Here is a 23763-nt window from a genome sequence, read left to right on the forward strand (position 1 = left end):
ACATCAACACCCCTCCTGGAGGAGACGGCATCCAGTTTATCTTAAAGGATGGTTTGGTCAAGGGAAGGTTGGATCAGTGTTCTAGGAAAAGGGAATGGCATTTGCGAATTTATGGGAGGTGAACAACCAAAGTAATTCAGCCTGTGTTGAGTGTGGTGTGTCTGAATGAGGGTGTATCTGGCGTGTGGTGTATCTGGCGTGTGCTGTCTCTGAGAACTGGGGAGGTGACTAAGGCTAGACGGAGTTAGGCCTGGAGAGGGCTTGGATTTTATCTTGTCAGTGATGGGGAGCCGTGAAAGTATGCTGAAGTCAGAAGGCTGACTAGTGTGAGGTGTCACACAGGGTACGCTGCCCTGTAAGCACTGGGACTTATCCCTGAGATTGGATGTGGTCAGTGCCCCAGGACTGACCATTCCTGGGGTGTTCCAACTCCAACAACTGGCTGGAATCCCTTCAGCTACTGTCATACCAGGATACCTTTCTGTTTCCGGGTTTTTTCTTAAGCATGCAATCAGAGCAAACACTTGCAGCAAAGCTAAAATCTGTACAAACTACAATAATAGAGAGCATTTATGAAATGCTAGGTCATTTCTTACATAAATGATTTCATTTAAAATCCTGAAAGAAAAAGATAACACTCTACAAGATAGGCTCTAACCTTCCCATATCCCAGAGGAAGACGCTGAGGCTCAGTAAGGTTAGCTAACTTTCCCAGGTCACTCAGCTGGTAAGGGGCACAGTGGACTGATAGCTTTTGCACTGTTCCAGCCTGGTGAGCTCTCCTGCTCCACCCAAAAGTTCCTCCTAGTGACCCAAACACTACTGGACACAAATCCAGCCTCCATCCCTTGAACGTGTTGGATGTACCCCCTACTGTAGGTTCCCAGCCAACTACCCACTTCTCTTACGTCTTTTTAGGCATTTTAATGTTGATTCAGCTGCATTAGGCTTATTTTATTTTTGGTTACAACATGATTATCTGCCCTTTGGCGTGGTGGGTGATGTGTGAGAAAGCAGTGCTCTCAGGGTGACATTGTTCCAGGTGAGTGGGTGGCTGGAATCCAGGGTGTGGATGTGTGTTGCTTAAGACTGAGCCCTGGCATAGTTGGGGAAGGGCAATAAAAGACACCCCCATCCCATTCGGTGAGGCGCCGTACGCTAGCCCAGGGTGTGGCCAGTCTTCAAGGCCTGTGTGCAATGGGGCTGTACAACCTTCACATAACAGCTTAAATACAGCGCCTCACAGGTTGCTAGCACAATCTTAATTTCTGGATTGTTTCCCCACTGATCCCCGGGCTGTCTAGCCAAAGATGCCTTGGGGTGGGGGTGGGGTTGAACTGGGCACAAAACTCCTAAAATAGCTCCCAAGACCCTCCTGTCCCCATTCTTTCTTCAATTGGTGGCTTTCCCAATCTGCTTCCACTTCACCTGCCACCTCCCCTTTGTCCATGCCCCCACGCCCCCACATGCTGCTGACACAGGAAGGTGGGCAGAATCTGATGAGGTGCACAGGACTGGATTACATGGCTCTGAAACCCACAGAGTAGGGTTTGACACCAAAAACATTTGTATCATTTTGTCTATTAAGCACTTAACCCAGATCGTTACCAAGTATATAACCAACATAAGTTTGCTGAACATCATCTTCACTTCCAGGTGAATAAATAGACCGAAGTTCTGTGACAAAAATTTAGAACCTGGGATCTTTCCCACCCAGGACCTTTAGCCCTGACACCTCTATTGGCCAACTCCCAACTCTGTTCGAAAGAAAAGCACCAAAGTCATTTGAGATGAGTTCATATAGAATATATTTCACTCTTTAAAAATAAAACTTTCAGCATAGCTAACATCTATACAAACTACAAAAATAAACATCTTCATATAAATAATTTATGTGGTAGGAGGTGGGAAGGTATACAAAGAGCCTACCCAGGAGTCACCAAGCAGAGGGGGGCCAGGACTGGCGAAGGGTGCTAGGGGATCCCTCGGCTTGGTCTGCTGGGGGCAGCAGTGTGGTATGGGGTGGGGTGGTGAGAACAGGTCTGCACTGCAGCCTCAAGTGCTGCCTTTTCCCCCCACCCAGACACAGGCACAGGCAGAGGACCGGGGTGTGCAAGGCTGCTCACACCCTAGACAGAGGGTGGCGGCTTTGTATAGACATCAGGGAGGTCTGTGATGGCCGAGTCATGGGAGGGGACATAGACAGACAGACAGCAGCAGCAGAGCTCTTCAGGAGTCCATCCTGCATTCAGTAACCCACCCTTTGCTTCCCAGTGACTTCATGTGGCCCAACCAGGGTTTTCATGCTTCAGCTGCTCTTTCACTCCGTGGTTGGACATGGTCCCCTAGAAGTGAGGTTGCTGCAGCCGCTGGCAGCTGGTGTGGCAGCAAGAGACCAAGTGGGCTCATCTGAGGCTGGGTGGTTGTAGGCACCAGGCAGTGGGGGTGGGTGGAGGGCCACGGTCATGGAGGTAGTCACTCTGGCAAAGCTCTGGGGCAGGGTGGGGGACACCCCCCACCTGAGTTCTCCTGCCAGTGGAGCTGGAGTACTCAAGACCTCAGGGCTCTCCTTGTACATCTGTATCACCTGTGGGGAGACACCAGCCCCAGTGAGCGCAGGGGCTACTGGGGCCTCTGTCCCCTTCAGCATCAACCTGGTGCATCACTGCGACATTAGGTAGCTGAGGCCCTTGCTGGCCTCCAGAAGATACGAGAGCTGACAAGGGACAGGATGCCTGGGGCAAACCGTCCCTTGCTCTGGACCCTAAAGGCTGAGGTGGGTTCTAAAACAAAGCCAGGCGAGCTAAGGGGCAGGGTCATGGGGTCTGGGCAAACGGGGGGGCTGCCACCTTCAGTTGGTGACACCTCATGGGTTGGGTGCTTGTGAGTTAAGCCCTGTCTGTTGGCCTCTGCAGGGATACTGTCCCGGTTCTGTCCCTTCCCTTGCCGGTCCCACCCTGTCCCCTGGGCTAGAGCCGAGGGAAGGTATGGTCACCTCTGGTGGGGGGCCCAGGATGGACAGCAGCACGGGCAGCAGCACCAGGCCATGGAGGAGGCCCAGGAGTGTGAGCAGTGTCAGCACCATGAAGAAGTACCTGGATGGGGGTGGGGGATCAGCTTGGACGGCCATGAAGTCAGCAGAGGCAGACCCTGCCTCCTTGCCCCAAGCCCTCCCCTACCTTACGATGAAGTCAAAGTTGGAACCAGCGAGCATGAGCAGACCCAGCAATGTGGAGACGGCCCCATCAGTGACCGGGGCAAATGTGTGCTCTAGGGCCCGGGCAGCCCGCAGGTTCCGGCTACCCGGTGTGGTCAGGAAGCCCTGGGGAACAAAGTGGTCCTAGTGCTGCTTCTCGGCCAACCATGGCCAGCTCTTCGATGTCCCCAACTTCTGCTTATCTGTCTCCCGGGCTCACCCATGCTTTGGCCCACAGAAGGCCAGGTGAGCTGAGTTCCTGGGAACTGTCCAGGAAGCACGCATGAGTTCATTTATGTAACACTGTCTAGATATGTCTGGTGAGACACAGAGTGATGTCTAGAATAGTTTGGCAAACTATAGACTGTCACCTATTTTTGTAAATAAAGTTTTATCGAAACATAGCCACATTCATTCATTTCTGTATTGTCTATGGCTGCTTTAGTGCTACAGTAGCAGAGTTGCAAAGAGACTATACGACCCACCAAGCGTAAAATATTTACTGTCTGGTCTTTTATAGAAAAACTTTGCTTCCCCTGGTCTAGGAGGATGGACACTGAAGTGGTAATAGTTACTAATCAGGAGGGCATTTCAGAGGATTTCTATTCTTTCTTGGTACTTTTCTGCATGTGAACTTTTTTTCCCCCAAGGAGTATATATTGTTCTTATAACCAGAATAATAGGATAATTATGGGAGAAAAAAGAAGGGAGCTGTTTGTGGGGTCTGGCCAGGTTTGTGCTGGTGCTACCATGCTGGTGCTACCAGGCCCCCCAAGCTTTCTGAGGCGGGCCTGGCTGCCTCAGTTCCACTACCTCTGTCTTAGGAAAAGCCCTCCTTTACCCACATTGCCATTCAGCTGCCATCCTGTTTCTCGGATCCCTTTCACAGTAAGAGTTGTTGGTTCCCATTTTCTGTTCTTCCATTCTATCCTTACCCCATTCTAGTCAAGGCTTTGTCCCTTCCTCTCCACTGAAATGGCTGCTAATTTATGTACTGGCTTATTGTTTATCTCTGTACTCTGGAGTATAAGCTCCTTGAAGGGACAAGCCCGTCTGCATTGCTATTATATCCTAATTCTTAAACAGTCTCCAGCACATTAGGTACTTGATAAATACTTTTTGCAAACTGACTCAGCTGTCCCGCCCGCCCGCAGTGCCTGTGCTCACCAGAGCCACATGGACCGTGAACTCGACACCTATGCCCACAGAGGCCACAAGGATCACCACGGGGATGGCGCTCAGCTTGATGCCCAGGAAACCCATGATGCCAAAGAGCTCCACAGTCATCATTGCCAGGACCAGCACCTGGGGAGAGCAGGGCTCACCCAGGGCTCCTGGGAGGAGGGCTGGCGGGATGGGCAGGGCAGGGTGAGGGAGCAGTGGGTCTCTCCGGCCCTACCCTGCAAAGACTCACTATGAGGCCAGCCGTCCAGGGGTTGAGCAGCAGCAGGGCACAGACGAGGAAAGTGCACACCAGCAGGATGCAGACGGCCAGCAGGAAGCAGCGCCGCAGGCCCAGATACTGCTCCCAGAAGAGGAAGGGGGAGCCGCTGGGGTACGCACGCACCCCGGCCCGGCCTGCCTCAGCGCACGCTGCCCGGGCCCCTTCGATAGCTTCTACGAAGTCTGCAGTCTTCTGGAGGCCACGCAGTAGGAAGGGGAACTGGGCAAACTCCAGGGGCTGGGCCGCTGGGACTGTGGAGGGGAAGGGGTGGCAGGGGGAGGGAGGGGTAGCCAGTGAGCACAGGGAGCCGTGGGCAGGGCCTTAGGGTAGGGCCTGTGTGGGCCCAGGCTGAGGCTCTTGCTGGCTCCCCTGGGACTCACTGCGAAGGTTCTCCCCGGTGGTGTCATACTTGTCGTGCAGCCACTCGGGAGGTGGGGGGTAGAAGTTGGCCTGTGAAGCTGCCAGACCCAGGGGGTCACTGCTCACCCACACGGTCAGCCCCACGTAGAAGAGCTCGGGTGGAATCAGCCCCTCCTTGTCCACGAGCTTTCTCGTGGTCAGCTGCAGAGGCAGAGAGAGCTGAAGGCCCGCGCCTATGAGGCCGGGACCCCTCGGTGCTCCCTGACCCTTCCAGCCCTCTCCCAACCTGGCTGAAATCCAGGGGCTCCTGGGCATCGCCGGTCTGGATGAGCAGCTTGTAGGCCAGGGCCCCATCCTCAGAGCCATTGCGGTACGAGTGGCGGGTAATGCGCCCGGAAGCCCAGTCCTGGTCAAATGCAGCCTGGATTCCTGGAGAAGAACAGTGTCAAGTGCACTTAACCCGTGGCCCCAGGTTTTTTTTTTCCCCCTGCAGCAGCCCTCCCTGCCGCTCTCCTTGCCTCTCACCCTGTAGCCAGTTTCGGTAATAGTGCAGCCAGGTGCGGGGTGCCTGGGTGGCAGGTGGAGGCAGCACGGCCTTGAGGGAACTGAAGCGCTGGTGCAGATCAAAGAGGGCTCGTTGGGAGTGGGCGTAGTCAAAGCCACCCTGTGTCACCAGGGCCACCTCGTACAGGGAGAAGTACCTGAGCTGGACGCTCAGGAAGTCATGTTCCTTAGTGCCCTGAGGCACTACATCTGTCAGGGCCAGCCCGTCCTGCACCAAGGTCGCTCCGTAGAGGCTCAGGCCCAGAAGAGACCCAAAGAGCACCAGCACGACGACCTATGGGAAATGGCACTCAGATGGAGGCCCGGGGTGCCCCTCAGCTGGCAGGTGGTGGGCGAGGGCCCCTGCCCTTTTTGGGAACCAGAGATACCTAAGCCCTGGCCCACCCTGACTCTTCTGGGCCTGGAGTCTTACCTTGGCATGTGACTGGAGCAGCAAGGGTGCAAACTGATGGCGGGCGAAATGGGCAAGATTCCAGCGGGCACAGGACAGAGACTTGCAGGCTGCCTTTTGCCTTGTCACCTCCTCCTGTCCCAGAAGGTCCCGTGTGGACCCTCCTGGGCTGAAGAGCTCAGAGCCCAGTGGGTCAGAAGGTGGGGGCACCAGGTGGGCTTGGGGAGGCAGGATGGTGACCACATGCTGGCTGCTGGCTTCACAGTGGGCAAAAGCTTGAACCGTGGCAGTCAGGTGGGCAATGCCCATTGGTACTGCCCTGTCTGCCAGCTCCTGGGGCAGAATCTGAATCACCCGAGCAGAACAGGGGCTGAAAGAGGCAGAGAGAGGGGGTGGCAGATTCGTGCCTAGAAATACTGGTGAGGGGATGGCATGGGGCCAATGGAGGAAGGCCCGGTGGGGTGGGGGTGGGGGTTCAGGGACAGTACCTAGAGAAGCAGCAGAGCACATCAAGGCGCTGGCAGTGGCGCCGGTGCAGGTCCAGGCTGAGCATCGCTGGGAAGACAAGCATCACGGCTGCAAAGTTACAGCCAACCACTATGGCCGCCTAGGGGATGGACAGGAGGGGCACAAAGGCTGGATGAAGCATGCCCTTAGCTCCACGCCCACCCTGAGCCTGGGCCCTGTTTGTGAGGCCTCACCTGTAAGGAGAAAGCCCGCAATGCAGGGATGGGAACTAGAGCGGCCATGAAGAAGGCGACCATGTTGTTGATGGACGTGAGTGTGACGCTGGTGCCCGTGCGCTGCAGACACTCGCCCATGCGCTCCTGCCAGGATTGGGTGGGGGTGGGGGGGCCGTGGGTCTTCAAGGTAGAGTAAATGGGAGGCTCGGCAGAGGAGGGACAATGACCACACAGCAGCTAACATTTACTGAGTACCACGTACGTGTCATGCACACTGTTCTAAGCACTTGACTTATCTCACCGATCCTCACACCAACCCTCATGACACAAGCCATATTATTACCCCTTTTACGGATGAGGAAGTTGAGGCACAGATTGGTTATTACTAGCCCGAGGTCACCCAAACCCAGAGGCTCTTAACTTCTGTGCTGAACTTAGGTGAGCCCAAGGTGGAGGGTGAGGCCACACCTGGAGAGGGGTGCCAGGTGGAGCCTCTGTGAAGGCATGTGCCAGCAGGAATATATCATCCACACCGATGCCCAGGGCCAAGAAAGGCAGCACCTGGAGGAGCACAGGGGAGGGCAGCTGGAGGAACCAAGCAGCCTGAGCTGTAGGTACCCAAACCTGCCCTGCAGTCTGGTGTACCTGGGTAGTGGCAGCATTGAAGGCAATACCGAACAAAGCGCAGAGCCCAAGGCCTGAGGCCACTGCCAGGGCCACCAGCAGCACCCCAGCAAGGCCCACGGCACCCTGAGACTGGGCACAGTCCCACCGCAGCATTGTCACACAGGCATAGGCCAGCTGTGGGGAGAGACGGCGCTGTCTTGGACAGGGGTCCCCAGGGCGGGGGGGCACCAGGTAGAGAGATGGGGGTAAGTGGCCAGGAGTGGGACCCACCATGAGCAGATAGCCTCCCACCACACGGGCAGCACTGACTTCAGAGAAAGCGTGCAGAATGTCATCCAGGGTGGTAGAGGAGAAGGCATGGACCTGCTGGGACGTGTTCTGAGGCAGGGCCTCCTGGGCCAGCTGGAGAGACAGGGTGGGTCTGAGGGGCAGGGGCAGGGAGCAGCCTCAGGGCTCCGCCCTGCCCTTCCTGCCCCACACTGACCTGCACAAAGCGCCGCTGCCAGGCCTGCAGCACTGTGCCGGCCTGCTCCTCGCTCCAGCTGATGTCATGCGTCTGGTAGTCACCCCGGAAGTGCTCATACAGCTGGCGGGGGCTCATCAGCAGGAAGGTGCTCTGTAGGGCCTCTGCCCTGGTGAGGGGTGCAGGAGAATTAGGGGTCTTACCCAGTGCTGCCTAGAAATGGAGTGTGGATTCCCATCCCTGGGGTCCCCTTGCCAACTGCCAGAGGAGGCACTACCTCAGCAGCTGTCCCTGGGGGTCTCTGGCCATGCCTCCCAGCAGCAGTTCCTCCTGCCAGTGCATGAACTTGTGGGAGAAGCCATGGCAGCCTCCGCTCAATTCCTGAGCCACATTGGGAGCCTGGAGGGAAACAAAGGAGGGACTTATGACTTAAACCCTGGCTGGGGGTAAGTGGTGTCCCTAGACTGAACCATGGAGCTCTGTAGGCCTGCTGCGTACCCTGTTTCCCCGAAAATAAGACCTAGCCAGACAATCAGCTCTAATGTGTCTTTTAGAGCAAAAATTAATATAAGACCTGGTATTATATTAATTACATTACATTATATTATATTAGTAAAATAAGACCGGGTCTTATATTAATTTTTGCTCCAAAAGGCGCAATAGAACTGATTGTCTGGCTAGGTCTTATTTTCGGGGAAACACGGTAGGTATGTAACTATCTCGAGCCTCTTGCCCACACTGAAAGGGAACAGCTATCGTCCTGCCGAGAGGAGGCCACGAGAGGGAGCTGAGGCCTGGAAATAGGCTGCTGCGAGGAGCTGCCTTAACTTTGGTGGGTTTTGGTAAAAGCTCCACATTCACAGGGCCACACAGACACTCAGGAAACTAGGTACAATACTCGTGCTTAGCTAATTTGTCCTCAGTTTCCCTGTACAAGTCTATTTTGATAAAGTCCAGACTTTCTGGGCTTAGAAAAGGACTCATATGCCACTTGAGGGTTCCTTAGGAGAACTGAAGGAGAATGGAACACTCCAGGTGTCTAGCACAGTGGAAACAGGGTAGCAATATCCAGGAAATGGGGGGCTGAGCAAAGAGCACCATCTACTCTCTCCCAGAACAGAGGAACATATGAGAAGGGGAAAGGGAAGGAAAATAGGCTTTCCCTGGCAGACCCAGTTGGAACCCACCTGCCTGCTGTGATGGTTAGGGGCACTAGGCGGGCAGTGAAGGTCGTCAGGGTTCAGACAGGGCCGCCCAACATAGGCCTGGCCCACCTGTGCCTTGTCTAGCAGCTCCCGGAAGCCCTCAAGGGAGGCAAAGGGGCCCAGCTCCTCCAGCAGCTGCTTGGGATCCAGGTTGGTCCATTGGATATCGGGACGGCCACTGAGGGAAGAGCCCATGGCTGGTGAGGATCAGGAATCAATTCCCACCGTCTAAACTGCTGCTAGGGAACCCAGGCTGCACCCCATCTCCTCCTAGCTGCTCATTTGTCCCTCCATATGGAGAGTACGCAAGGCTCAGTTTCCCAGAGGTCCCAGGCTACACCAGCCCACCAGGCTGCTGCAGTGAGCTGTGGGCGGATCCAAGGGGCTGAGATGGACATCAGGACAGAAAGTACTTAATGCATGGAAAAATCCCTTCCCAAACCATCTACCTTTGGTTCTAATACATAATACAGGCGTCTGCCTATAACAGGTTTTCTTTCTCGCGTGGGCAAGAGCTTAGCTGACACCTAGCTGAATCTCCTTGGCAAAATCTCCTTCTGGGGATCTTTTTTCTTCTTTGCTCTGGTCTTACAGATCTTTGTGTTTTGTTCTGTCTGAATAAGATAGGTTTGTCTTTCCTTTGGAGGTGAGGAGACGGGGGACATGGAGAGAGCTCTGGGGCAGCCGGTGCTCTGACCCTGGTGTGGGAGGTCCTTAGGCCCTTGGTAAGATTTTGATCCGTCTTTACTCCCATCCCTCTATTCTGCTGGGGAAGTCCCGGCACAAGACAAGGCAGGGCCCTGGGAACAGATGTGGTGGCACTCACGGCAAGTAGGCAGAGCCCCCTTGGAGTTTGGCTCCCTCCCAGAAGCAGTCGAGGGGGGTGAGGATCACGCACGGAAACAGCTTCTCAATCATCTGCCGGGGACACCCCAGGCTACATCAGTCCTGTCCCTGGGCTCCTTTCTCCATGACCTTTGTAGGATGCCCTCTGCAACCGCCCACCTCCCGACTTTTAGCCTCCAGGAGTCTTTCCGAGCCCTCCCCTACTGCAGAAAAGGTTCCACCCGACCCAGTCGCAGAGAACAGCTCAGGATACTCACCCGCTCAATCATTCCATTTTCAATTAGGGGAACTCCTGACTTGTAGCAGATTTTGTTCAAATCCCAGGACCTACAGTGGCCAGGGGACAGGAGATCAGAAGGAGAGGGGGATCCCGCTCCAGCCTTGCCATAGCACGCCTCACCCCCATTTGCTCAGGGGCTCAGCCAGACTCACTTTCCATAGAGTGATACTTGCACTTTACTGGCGGCGAGAGCTGCCTGGAGGTGGAGGCCAAGTGCCTCAGGTGTAAGGACGTTCTCCCCCTCCTGGCGTGGGGTCTGGATCAACATCTGGGAGGTGTATGCAGCCTCCTCCCCCAGCTTCTCCTTGGTGTAATGCAGCTCCTGGCTCACCCGGCTGCCCACTGCCAGAGCAGAGAGAGAAAGCTGGGGAAAAGAGCCTCGGTGGATCAGAGCCCTGGGGAATGGAAGACCCTCAGACAAGTGGGAGGAGAGCAGCTCGGAGGAGCCCCTGCCTTCTCCGTGAAGGCCAAAACGACTCCCCAGGCTCCTGTCCCTCTGCTGGGAACCTGGAGTTCATCAGGAAAGTGAGAGGCCTCAGGTGTGTGGATCTATGGAATTCTTGAGTGATCTAACATTTAAGCATGAACCAGGTTGGCTAGGTTTGGGGCAAATAACTTAAAAATGAGAAATCAGTATGAGCTGGGCCAAGGCTTGGGTTTTGGGGGCCTCCTGGTAAGGGAAACCTCACTCACTTCCTCTCTGCTCTGGTGAAGAAAAGAGGGACAAAAGCGGCCAACAGGGAGGCTGCCACTGGGGGGTCTCCTCAAAGAACAGGTCTAGGCCGGGCAGGTTCCCAGTTCAGGGTACCCCAGGCAGTGATTTATACCCATACAGCCTTTTGTAAACTGTTCTGCTGAGAGGGAAGGGATGGTAGTGCCTGGTAATAATGGACCCAGCAGTGGCACAGGCAAGGGGGAGGACCAGAGAGGCTTTCAGTGTGATGCTGTCAACATACTGCTTCCACTCATGCAAGAAGGACCTGGTATCAGCTCATGTGCCCTGGGAGAGCTGACAGCACAGTGGGCCAAGGGGAAGAAAGGGTCCAGATCCCTTTCACCACCAGTGTCACTGTCCAGACAACAGGGAGTGCCAGCGCCTTAGTCTCCTTGAGCTCAGTGCCCCTCAGGTCCTGCGTTATGCTGGCGTTGGAGACATGCTGTCACTTGGGCCTAGGGGAGGTGGCGACGCTGAGAGGGGATATGACCTGACTGGTGGAGGGCGAGGGCCAGGGCCAAACCAGCCTGGAGGCCTTGATCTGGTCTTAGACCCACTTCTTCTTCCACCTGTTTGGGGAGCCTTCCTGTTGGTCACTGCCATTCCTGGGGCCAACATGTACTGACTGCTTCTCTGAGACTCCAGCCCTGGGGAATGTCATGCTCCCTAATTTCTTTCTCAAACCCCCACTTCCTTACTCATCAGAGCCCCAAACCCCCAAACTCCCCAACACAGATTTACCCATATGCTCACATCCCCTCACCCAAATCACATTCCTGGCCCTCCCCTCATGAATCCAGTTTCACACAGCCATCCTGCCCCCTTCTACCTACTCTTTTTCTTCTTCCCTCCCTCCCCTCTCCTTCCCCAGGATTGTACTACAGTGCTTATTTCACCAGGCTCAGGCCAGAGCTGCTACAAAGGATCGGAGGGGAGGACAGACGTGAGCTCCCCATAGTGAGTGAGTTTGCTGAGGGGAAGGACACGTGGAAGACGCAAGGAACCCACACAGCGCTAATACGAAAGCAAGAGAAAGAAACATCGATCACTTAAAATACAACATCAACGAGAATAAAGAATCCTCAGAAAAAAATGAGGAAGAGAAAAACATAAAGCTTGGCTGCTGACCACGATGATGACATATTAGGACGGACGAGCTGGGATGTATTGTGCGGGCAGAAGACAGCAGGTGTGGGGGGAGGGCAGGAAGGCTCTGCACAGACCTGGCTTTGAGCCTCAGCTCTGACACTTAGTCTGTGCTTGGGGCAAATTACTTAGTCTCTCTGACCCTCAATTTCCTCATCTGTAAAATGGGGACAATGGCTGCCTTGGTAGAATCAGAATCAATGCAGGCAAAGTACTTAAGAAATTGCTCGGCACCTAGTAGGCACAGATACGGAGTTATTATTCAATAGTTGCTGGGAGATAAATGATGTGACAGAAAAATGAAAAAACTGGAGGAAAAAAACGACTGTGAATGGGGAGGAAGTAGGAGAACAGGAGAAGGAGACATTAACAAAATCAGTATTTGTTAAAAACGTTTGTGCTGACAAAAAGGACGCTGTAACTGGTTAGCCAGCATGGAAAATGAGCTCACCTTATAGGTAGTCCTATAAATGCAACTTAAAACAGCAATAAATTACCATCTATCAAATTAGCAAACATTAAAAAATTGATAGCACTCATGTTGACTGATAGGAGTGTACTCTAACCTGCCTTGTGAGTGTAATTTGGTACAATATTTGGGAGAAGAAGCAATATTGCAATATGTATCAAGTCCCTCAGAAATGTTCATAATCTTTGGTCTAGAGATGTCACCTGTAAGGGCCTGTAAGCTATTGTAGGGACTCAGGCTGTCTCTGAGTGAAATGAGAACCATGGAAGGTTTTGAGCAGAACCGTCAGAGGATCTCTTTCATTACCTACCAATATATTCTGGAGCTGAGTTGTGAATGATGAATAGTAGGAGTTGGCCAGGAGAAGAAGGCAGGAAAAGGCGTCCTAGACTAAATATGTGCTGGACTGCTAAGAGTGAGGCAGAGGCAATGCTGAGAAGCAATCAAGAGTTAGTTTATGGAGGGCCTAGAATGTGTGCTAAGGAGCCTGGAACCTAGTAGAAAGCAGTGGAAGGGCTCTAAGTGGCGACTGACTTGGCCAGATTTAGATACACCACAGGAGGGCAGTGTGGAGGCAGGTTTGAAGGTGAGGTGGACAGGAAGCCTTCCTTTGCCATCCTCTGAAAGGCCTAATGATTCAGGGCAGCTGGGCCCCTCCCCAGCCTGGGGTGAAATTTGATTGGTCTAAGAGTCAATCACAGTACAGTGGTACCTCGGTTTTCGAACATAATCCGTTCTGGAAGACTGTTCGAGTTCTGAAACGTTCGAAAACCGAGGCACAGTTTCCCCATAGAAAGTAATGCAAAATGGATTAATCTGTTCCAGACCTTTAAAATCAACCCCTAAAACTGCAAATTTAGCATGAATTTTACTATCTAATGATATCATAGATCCATAAAATTCATGGCGTTTGTAAACTGAAATGTTTATCAACGGAGACGTTCAAAAACCGATGTACTACTGTAATTCCATTGCCTTTGTCAAGTGAAGGATTTAGGCACAGGGTGCTACACAGTTCTTGCCAAAGTGACCAAATGGGAAGTCAGGTGGGAGTCTTTTGGTAAATTTTTCCTCACTTTCAAAAATGGAGGCAAGAGAGGGACGACTTCCCTTTTCTGACACTGCAGTAGCCACCTTGGGACAAGGAGATGATAAGCTTGAGTACAAAAGCCCAACACGCTGTAGAAGGCAGAGAAAGATAGCAAGAACCTGGGTCCTTGCTTATGTTCTCAGGTTGCTGAATTAGCTATTCTGGAGCTTCTCTACTGTCTACTGCCAGATTTCTTGTTACAGGGGATAATAAACCAATCTTCTTCCTTCTTCCCTCCCTCCTTTCCTTTCTTTCTCTTTCACATGGCTAAAAGTATTCTAAATATTACGATCAGGAGTGTACTGCCAGAGACTGAAAAAGGCTTCGACTAGAGCAATGGCCGCAAGGGTGGGAAGGAGGGGACTGTTATGAAAGAGGTTAAGAAGGAAGAAGAATTTGCTGGTATAGTAATCAATTAGGTGAGCAAGAACTGAGGCTGACTCCCAAGGTTTCAAAGAAAGCAAACTTGGGTACTTCAGTGGATAGTGGTTCCACCAACTGATTGACATGTGGTCATCCTCTGCCTTCTAGATAGAATGGCTGTATATCTTACCTTCAGGGATAGCTCCAATTTCAAATCATGTCTATCACTGTTTTTATACGTACTAGTTGGGCTATATGTTGTAATTTTTATTTTAGAGAACAATCTATCTCTGAGCCCTCTAGCTTTAAAATTCATCAGAAAAGACAAGTCATATTCCAGGTCTCACCATGACAAAGCTGGACTCTGAACTCTGGTCCAGATCTCTGATAGCCAATATCCTGCTTCTTTCTTTGCTTTCTCTATTAGCAAAATGGAAAGTAATAGAGAATACCCTTCAGTCCTCACCACGATCAGCTCCTCATTGCCTAGGGCATTGCTGGGAGAAGCCTTCAACTACAGATGTAGAGAAAAGATCAGGTCAAAAATCACTGCTTTTACCTCACCCTCAGTCCTAGCCAATACAAGACAGAGTGATATTCTGAAACAAAGGAAAAAGTCTCAGGAATTGGGTACCGCCCTTTCATATTACTCTCCCACAAAGAGCAGCAAAACTCTGGTGGGATTTAGCCTGTCCTGTGCTGGAGTGTAGGAGAGAGGATGAGGAAACATGAAGGTTCAAGCAGTGCTGAGATGGGGGAAGATCTGGGGAATGAAGGAGGAAGGGAGGGGGAGACAGCCTCTATTGTGGCAGGAAATCCAAGAGTAATTTGGGACCACCCAGGCAGCAGGGGTGTGTGTATGTGCGTGTATGCACATGTGTGTCCCGGGGCTGGGGGCAGGCAGGCAGGCACAGGGAAACATCTGCTCTGGACCCCAGGGCTGGCCTAGAGTGTGTCAGTATGCGAGTCTGCAGAGGGCTGGGGTAGGGTGGGGAATGGGGTGTGGGAGCCCAACAGGCAAGCAGGCAGTCTCCAAAAAACATCTGCTCTGGATCCTAGAGATTGCCAGTATTTGAAATAACTCAAGGGTGTGAGACTCTAACCTGGGCCCCACCTTTGGGTGTGGGCCAATGCTGGGGGAGCCCATAAATGCAAATTTCCAGGCAAGAACACAGGGGAGTTTGAATCTATTAAAGGGCTGCCATATGAAATCAGACCCCAGGAAAGGAGTTATGCTGAAATTATTAATAAGAAATCATTTTAGTCTAATGCTTCTATTAGGAAGTGAGGATTTGGCCCCATTGGACCCTCAAAGTAGAGATTGTTGTTGCCTCAAAGTAGATATTCTGTGCTCCACAAAATGGCTACAAGGGCCTGGATGCATGGGACCTCTCCTTGGAGACTTGCCAGGTGATTTTCTCAGTTTCCCCAGCCCTCCAGTTCTAACTTTCCTGATTTTCCTGGTCAGATGTGATCTCTCCCTGCCTTCTCTTATACAAGAATATAACCATATTCTGCTTTGTATTATATTGTATTCTATATCCCAGTACATACCCTGTTTCCCCAAAGGTAAGACTTAGCCAGATAATCAGCTCTAATGTGACTTTTGGAACAAAAATTAATGTAAGACGTGGTATTATATTATATTAATTATATTATATTATATTTTATATAAGACCCGGTCTTGTATTATAGTAAAATAAGACTGGGTCTTACATTGATTTTTGCTCCAAAAGATGCATTAGAGCAGACTGTCCGGCTAGGTCTTATTTTCAGGGAAACAGGGTATTTTACTTTCCTTGCTACTGAAGGATGGGCCTTTTTTAGTTGCCTTTACAAACCCTGCCAAGCAGTCAAAAATACTCATAAAGGCCCCGCTGGCTCAGGTGGTTGGAGCGCTGTGCTCCTAACACCAAGGTCTACGGTTCAATTCCCACATGGGCCAGTGAGCTGCGCCCTCTACAGTTAAGGTTGTGAACAATGACTCTCTCTCCTTGGAGCTGGGCTGCCATGAGCAGCCGACTCCCGTGTGGGCTACCACGTGCAGCCGGTGGCCAGTGTGAGTGGCCGGCAGCCATCATGAGTGGCCGGCAGCTGGCGAGAGCTGCTGTGAGTGGCCTGCCAGGTACCCTGAACAGCCGACCGACTGCCTCAGCTGGGGGGAGCGCAAGGCTCCTAATACCAGCATGGGCCAGGGAGCTGTGTCCTACACAACTAGACTGAGAAACAGCGGCTTGAAGGGGGATGGGGGTAAGAAGGGGAAAAAAAGAAAAAAACAACACAAAAGTTTGGGAATAAATGCGAATCTCTCTCTCTCTGTCCCTCCCTCTGACAGATAACTATTCTATATACCTAGTCATAGGACTCCATCATCTCCCAGATACCCAGGTTCTGGTGGGCGGGTTGCTCCTTCCAGATCCAGAGCCAAGCTACCTAGAACTCAGTAGCCAGCACCTCACCCTGTTCTTGCATTGGGTTCACAATACCCAAGCAGCTGTGGTCAGTGTCCACACTCACCTTCCACCCAGAGCTGTTCTAGGTCTGTCTCAATGATGGCCACGCGGAGACCCAGTGCCAGAGCCCCAAGGGCCAACAGTCCCAGGAAGAGCACTTTGCCACAGTGTCTCTGGATCCCGCAGCCCAGAGTGAAGAGCAGGCCCTGGAAGTAAGCACGAAGCCAGAGCGGAGACTTCAGGCTCCCAGTTAGGATCTGGGATGGAAAGAGAAGGGTCAGCCAGGCATTACTGAAACAGTGCATGAAATCCTTCCCTTTCTATGTATACACCCTCCACCAAACTCTAGTTTCTTGGTTTCTGGATACAGGACAGGGAGGACCTACACAGGCAGAGGCCCAAACTTGGAAAAAGATTTAACTCTATTCTCTGCCCCCACCCATTACGCACCTGAGGAAGGCATAGGCCCGTTTTCTTGGAATAGGATACATATATACACACCTGTTCTCAGGTGGACACAGAGATGAACCCACAGACACACTCACTCTCACCCGCCAGATGCCGAGGAGACACAGTACACACACACTTTTCCGGGCAGGCAAGAACACACGGCACTTAGAGACATCACACCTTGCAGAGGCCCAAGTGACATACCTGGGGTCTCTCTAGACCCGGTCCCAATTTTCCTTCCCTATCCCTCCCGCGCTTCCCTCTACTCACCTGGGGTGCTGCGGATTGAGCTGGGGGTGTGTAGTCTGGGGGCAGCTCCCCGAGGGGCGGCGGCCGAGCCATGCTGGCGGGAATGGGGGGCGTGGGCGCCCCCAACCCGCGTTATCTGGGAGCCCCCATAGGCTGGCCTGGATCCCCTGTACCGCTGGGCCCCGCGTCAGGGTTCAGCAGCGCTGCTTAGGCGCGGGCGTAGGTGAAGGTCGCGTGCTGGAGTGCCGCGGTGGCTGTGACCCGGAGGAGTGCACGGCGTATGGGCCAGGGCGCGGCGACCGACCGGCGTGGGTCCTGCGTGCCCACAGTTACTGGCCCGCAACACCCAACGCGGCTCGAGGTGGCGACCGCAATGCCGAGGAGGCGTCTGTAGCCCCAGAAAAAGGGAGCAGGCGGGTGGACGCCCTCTCATTGGCTGAGGGGCCCACAAATTACCCGGAGCCGCGCGGCCGGATCCGCTGCTAGGCAACAGCGCCGCAGGGGGCAAGGCAGAAGACCACCCAGGCAGGGCCACCCCCCGCCTAGCTTCCCCGCCCGCTAGCGAGGCCCTCGGGGAGGAGGAGGGAGGGAGATCCCAGAGAGGCACGGCGCTGGCCAAGTATAAGTCAGGAAAGGCCGGCCAATGCTGAGAAAGGGTATCTGCTGGCTTACCCAGCCAAGACCCAGACTTGTTTTCAAATCTTCTCTGCCTTCATTCTTGCCCTGTTCAGTCCACTCTCTCCACTGAGGCTAGAGTCATCTCTCTAAAATGCATATCTAGTAACTCCCAAAACACAAAGCCCACTTGGAGCACAGCGCCCAGCATGATCTAACTACAGCCTTATCTCTGAGTTTCTTCACACCCACCCAATGTTCCTTCCAGCCTGCAGAGCCACACGTAAGTTCCTAAAAACACCATGTTATTCCTTGCGTTTCCACCTTTGTACATGTTGTGGCCCTTTTTGTTTTAGCAGACAACCTTCAAAACTGAACTTGAATCAATCACCCCTTTTGAAACCTGCCTTGATTCACACCTCCCTCCTGACAGAGCTGCTTTTTTGCGCCCCTTATAACACCCAACTTATATATTCATTATTGCATTTATGATACAATTTATGTACTTGAAAGTCTGCCTCCCTCACTAGACAATAAGTAGGTGCTCCATAATTGTTGAATCATTGAGAGTTGCAGAAACCAGGGTGGAAAGGACTGGAAACAGAACAGTCCCTTTATTAATTGTTCATCAACTATCCCATCTGAGGGTGCTGTTTCTGCCAGGTTCCTGACTGATTAACCCTGAATGGCTGAAGAGGGTAAAATCAATTCTCTAACATGTAAAGTTTGGGAAAGAGAAAAAGAATCTCCAATAAATTCACAACGATTATCTCTGGCCAATTTCTTGGTCAGTTCTTCTAGACTTGTTTATCATTACATCAGAAACATTTCATATTACTACATAGTCTTTACATCAATCATTTGGAGACTGTCCTTAGGACAGATTCCCAGAAGAGGGGGTGTTGGGTCAAAAAGCATGAACATTCTTATGGCTCCTGCTACCCATTTTCAAACTGCTTTTCGAAAACTCATGTCAATTACCATCATCTCCAGAGCCTCAGTCCTGGGGAAAGGGAACCTTCAGGCTGAGGAGGTGAACACCTAATAGGTTTGTTCTTCCATTGGTCCATTCACCCAGAAAATGCCTGTGGAGCAACTAATACATGTATGATGCTGTTGGCCAAGTAGTAACTACACATTAAAAGCAGCTTGTGTGCAAGCCCTTTTTTCCTCCCTGACATAGAGCAGTGGGTCCTGCTGTGGATAAAAAGTGTACCCTCAGCAATTCTCTAGGAATAGAAATAGCCTCTAAACGAGGCTGTATGGGCCCCTAGATTGCTCTTGGGGCTACAACCAAAGATATGTATGGCTGGGTGTCATCAGGATGGCAAGTGGAGAGTCTTTGCTGTAAGTAGCTCTTGAGAGACCTCCTTCTTTCTTACCAGACTCTGCAAGACATAAGGTCCATAGAGAAATAGATTTGTAATTGCCTGGGTCTTGGGACTCTGCTTCCACCGCAGGCCTACCATTGCTAACAACTGTGGTGAGGTCCAGCGTGTCTATGGATGCTTCCAGGGTAGGGCCTGCCTGCTGAGAAAACTTCTTGCCTTGTAGTTCAAAGACCAGAGTGGTAGAAATTGGTCTGCAGTTCCAACATTCCAACCCAGGGCCTAGTACTGTCTGACTGTCCAAGCTCCGAAATGACCTTTCTTCTCCCTAACAAAGTGATTTCCTGAGTGCAGCTGAGCTCAGCCAGGCTGAACTAAAAGCCACAGAACCCAGGGAATAGGAAGGGGAAGTAGAAGCTCCTCTTTTTTTTCTACGAGCAGTCTGCTTCACTGTGGAACAACCTGGTTCACTGTCGTTTCCACTGGACCTGGTTATGTGTTTTGGGCCCAAACCGGGTAAGTTCTCTAAAGAATAACAAAAGAGAAAAGCAATCTAATTAAATTCATTATCACCAAGGAGTAAATCTAATTACTGATTAATAAGACAAACATCCTTTAGGGTTTATGTGTCCACCCCTTAGCTAAACTCTGGGGTTGCAGAGCACTTGGTTTTCAGAAGTTGGTTTTCAGAAGAATAAGGGGGAACACAGGGACCACAGGGGAAACCACTGTGAGCTGGAATACTCAGGGAAAATTTCCAGAAGTGAGAGGTATTGGATGGGAGAGGTGGGAAGACAACAGAATCTAAAAGAAGATATAGTTCAAGGTCTGAATTATACACTGACTGTGAGATCTTGGGCAAGTCACATAATTTTGACATTGACATAAGGATTAAATGAGATATGTATGGCTGTGGAAGGGCCAGGAAATGGAAGGCCTCTCTCTCTCACACACAACTGCTGGGTAAAGTGACCAACCTGGCTTCAGGATAGGGTCCATGTGGGAGGAGCCAGGGCAGGCCTTCTTTCCCTGGTACTCCCACAAACTTCTCACTCACCACACTTTGGGCAGCTTATTATCTGGGCCAGGCAGAGTCAATGACCCTGAGATGTGGAGGAGGGAAGCAGGGGACCTGGCAGTCCCCACTGCCGACTAAACATTATGTTAGGGACCAATAGTACACCTGTCAAGTCTCCAGTGCCAGAGGCTGCAACCAGAGATCAGAGAATGCCTTTCACCTTGAGGGTGGGGGAAAGAGACGAGCTAAGAATCAAAGCAGAATCTCCCCATTCATCTATGGCAGAAAAGCCCATGATGCAGTCCTTCTGGGTGGTGACAGACAGCTCAGGTCGAGGACAGGTCATCCAGGCTTCCAGTAGAATGTGTTCTACCCAGCCTCTTTCCCTCCGTGTCAGCTCCATTAGAGCTGAGCTTTCTACACCTTCCGTCTGGGTGGTCCTTCCCACACCCCTCTTCCCCTTCCTCAGACACATTTAACTATTTAGAAAGCAGCATACAAAGGCCTGGCTTATATACCTCCTTAGGGGTAGGGATGGCTGTGGATAAAAAAAGTATACTCTCTGCAATTCTCTGGAAAGTTTCTAAACTAGGCCCGAACAGGCCCCTGGATTATTCTTGAGGCTCCAGGTAAAGACAATTCCCTCCTCTCTCCATTGCAAATGGGAGTGGGACAGGAAGAATAATGTGAAGGAGTGGGAAGAAGTTTAGCCTCAGGAAAAAGCTTGGAGGACAACATTTGCAGTGAATCTCCTTATAGGCTCAGGGAGCTCTTGCCAGCAGGAGGGGTGAGGTGTTAGTTGGGGAGGGGTTCCTGGAGTAGTAGCCATCAAATTTTGTCTGACCTGACAAGCTCCCAGAACTCTGTTCCTCAACACCTCCCCAGAATGCTCCCTGATTTGGTATTGAAGGTCCCCTTCCTCCTCTCTCACTTCCCTCATGGAGCATCACTGGGAGAGGCAGGGCACATCCTATGTACTCTTTTGCCTGCCTGGCTCTTCTGGCTTTTGTCCCATAGAGAGGTGGCTGGCCAGTGGACATTCAGTTGCACACTGTATTCCAGGCATACTCAAACCCTCTGTAGCTGCTGCCAAAAGGAAACAAAAACTGTCCCTGCTTTCTGGCAGACAAATAGAGCAAAGAGAAGATAAATCAAAGCATCTTGGGCACTCAGCCAGTCCTGGAATTGTTGGAGACAATAGCAGCAGTGTCCTGAGCTAGGGGCTGCTCCCAGCTGGGACTCAAGCTCAGCAAGGCCTTCCCCCAGGGAACCCTTGCCTTGTCTTGTTTTCTCCAGCTCGTCTGTTTCCTTGGAGTAGGGGCTGCCCGGGGGCTTGAGCAAGGGAAGGCAAAGAAGAGGTTTTTCCTCTACTTAATGTCAGGGATTCCAAAAGCTTAGTGGGGAAGATCAGGAAGAGGTATATGGGAGGGCTCTGGGACAGTTTAATAAACCCCTGCTCCGCCCCCACCTCACCCTCTCTCCAAACCTACCCAGCTTCATCCCCTTTCTGTGGTCAAGCAGTCTTCTGGCTGCTTGGGCCACCCAGACCCCAAGGGTCAGAAAGCTCTGAGAGAGGCGACAAAACCTAAGAATAGGAAGGGCCTTTAGAAGTTACCCAGTCCGACTTTCCCAGTTTGCAGATGGGGAAACTCAGGGACGGAGGACACGCAGTGATTTGGCTGAAGCCAAACAACATTACAGAGGGCAGGTCCTCTTCCTTCCAAGCCAGGACTGTCCATCTGGGCCACACAAATTTAATTTCAGTTCCAAAGGGGACCATCTTGGGCACCACCACAGCTCTTTATTCCCACTTCTGCTGTAGTTCTATTGGTTTCAACAACTTCTGCTGGGCCATTGCAGCTCCTATCTGATTACAGCAAATGTTCAGGAACCAAGGAGGCTGGTGGAGGAGGTGCTCCCCCAGGGTAGGGATGCTCATCCAGTCAGTCTCTCACAAGTTCAAGGTTCAATGAGAACAACACTAAGGCTCAGGCACGATTACTCAAATGAACTTGAGAGACTTCAGATTTTTGAAGCAATGTAGAAACCAGTATTCCAAATTATTTTTTATAATTACTGCCACCCACAGAGAGCACATCAAGAGAAACCTTTACTTACTTAATTCTAGGAGGTGAAATCTCACCCCAGGAACCACTTTTATCTTCCCCCAAACACCTGCAGGTTGTAAAAGTGGAGTGAAGGGAGAGGCAAGAGTAGAGCTGACCTGTGTTTGGGAATGGGGGTGGTGAAGGCAAGGTGGCTAGGACTCCAGAAGTCTTGTGAGTAGGGAAATTTCATTTCTCAATTATCTGAAGCAGGAGAGTCTGTATAATTAGGACATAAAGGAGTGCTGCTGGAGAAGAGTCAGAGAGAATTTCAAACCATGATATAGTGTCCTGATTCTTCCTTACCAGGTTGGATAGACCTCACTAAGGGGAGGGGGGAAGAGGTCTGGCTTCTCAGACCATGGCTTTCTTTTATTGCTTTTGCCTCCACGAAAACTGGTAGGGATAGGCTTGCTGGCTAGGCAGGGGCTACCTCTGCTTGCTTTAAGAGTCTCCAAGGGACAATAGTTGAGCTGGAGAAACTGGCTAGAGACTGGGAGGATAGGGAGTGAATGGCAGGAGTTAGAGGGTGAGGCTAGGGGTGGGTGGTGGCAAGGGCTGGGAATCTGTGTGGCAGGTATGGGAGCAGAGTAGAAAGTCCTGGGCTGAGGCTCAGGGGCCAGGCCCAAATCGGCAGCTGTAGAGGAAGCATCATGTGCAGAGGTGGTACTGCCAGCAGCTGGACCCACCAGATTGTTAGTGTCAGGGACTGAAGTACTTCCAGACCTCTGCAGGTGGGAGATGCTTTTATGGACCAGGCCGGGTCAGCCAGTTGTAAAGCAGGCCACCTAGGAGCTTTACCACTGGACAGCTGCTGCCCCTGCATAGTCACCTCAGTACACGAGAGCTAGGCCTCTGTGTCCTGTCTCGTTCTACAGACTGGCTCTGGATGGTCTTTACCACATAACTCATGAACACACACCGAGCCCCTGATGTGGAGCCTGGCACTACTCCATAAATCTCCAGCATGCCTTCGGGAGCCCTTTTTTATTGGGAAATAAATACAGAGTCAAACAGATGGGCCAGACAACATCTGTAGTTCTGGGGGCCAGGAGGAAGGTGTATGATTTGCTCAGAATTCAGATCTCCATGAGCTGGTCATTCCCCACGATCACCTCGTTCACTCGTTTGGCTACAAAAGAAAAGGGAAAAGTTGTTTGAGAACTATCAGCAAAAGATGCCATTTCAAACCCAATTATCCCTAATTCTGTGTTCACAAACATTTATTCCTTTCCAATGTGGCTCTGCTCTTGAGAAGCTCTTGAGAATACAACTTGCCAAAGGGACTCTAGGAAAGGCAGCATCTTCCCACAAAACAGGAGGGCACTGGCTCTATACACCTGGCTTTCAGGGAGACTTCACGTAGCAGGGAAACTGGAGCTAGGTCTTAAAGGATGAATAGAGTTTTTTAGGCAGTGTATCAAAGGGAAGGTATTCTATGCTTTTAGAATAATATAAACAAAAACATAAAGATGTATGAAAGGAGAACATGAAATGCTGTGGTGTGGCCAGAGGATAGGGAATGGAGGAAACGAATGAGAAAAAAACGAGACTAAATGGTTACATGGAGATACAAAGGAGAAAGGGAGATGCCTCATATGTAATATGGAAATAATATCACCAACTGTATAGGGTTGGTGTGAGGATTCAATGAGCTAAAGAATTACTGAGTGCTTGATAAATAGCGGCCATTATTATTTTCG

General features: G+C 51.5%; 2 protein-coding genes across 13 annotated transcripts in view; both read right to left on the reverse strand.

Moving 5' to 3' along the window:
• Positions 1-1806: 1806 nt before the first annotated feature.
• Positions 1807-17770, reverse strand: PTCH2 (patched 2). Of its 11 annotated transcripts, none has more exons than XM_033115733.1 (22): positions 17016-17770; positions 16360-16501; positions 10212-10401; positions 10037-10106; positions 9760-9851; positions 8916-9111; positions 8006-8127; positions 7750-7897; positions 7536-7667; positions 7284-7439; positions 7107-7199; positions 6657-6782; positions 6444-6562; positions 5977-6325; positions 5526-5838; positions 5287-5429; positions 5021-5201; positions 4611-4891; positions 4364-4501; positions 3180-3322; positions 2996-3095; positions 1807-2587 (listed from the first exon to the last, which is right to left on the reverse strand). In XM_033115733.1, the coding sequence occupies exons 1-22, from the start codon at positions 17085-17087 to the stop codon at positions 2321-2323; spliced, it is 3573 nt and encodes a 1190-aa protein (XP_032971624.1). In that variant the 5' UTR covers positions 17088-17770; the 3' UTR covers positions 1807-2320. The 11 variants fall into 11 exon arrangements, 9 of the variants coding, with proteins under 9 accessions (XP_032971624.1, XP_032971622.1, XP_032971625.1 ...); XM_033115731.1 differs by having other exon boundaries at positions 10233-10401; positions 16360-16552; XM_033115734.1 differs by having other exon boundaries at positions 9003-9111; positions 16360-16552.
• Positions 17771-23028: 5258 nt separating this feature from the next.
• The window catches only part of EIF2B3 (eukaryotic translation initiation factor 2B subunit gamma), a 107390-nt gene continuing 106655 nt past the window's right edge, over positions 23029-23763 (reverse strand). Inside the window, exon 12 of one of the 2 annotated variants that reach the window (XM_033115388.1) lies at positions 23029-23192. In XM_033115388.1, the coding sequence (XP_032971279.1) occupies positions 23140-23192 (53 nt within the window). In that variant the 3' untranslated portion in view covers positions 23029-23139. The remainder of the gene's footprint in view (positions 23193-23763) is intronic. The other variant, XM_033115387.1, reaches the window with a different exon arrangement.

This window comes from Rhinolophus ferrumequinum, chromosome 9 (assembly GCF_004115265.2).
Source record: "Rhinolophus ferrumequinum isolate MPI-CBG mRhiFer1 chromosome 9, mRhiFer1_v1.p, whole genome shotgun sequence".
In the NCBI taxonomy this organism is placed as follows: domain Eukaryota; kingdom Metazoa; phylum Chordata; class Mammalia; order Chiroptera; family Rhinolophidae; genus Rhinolophus; species Rhinolophus ferrumequinum.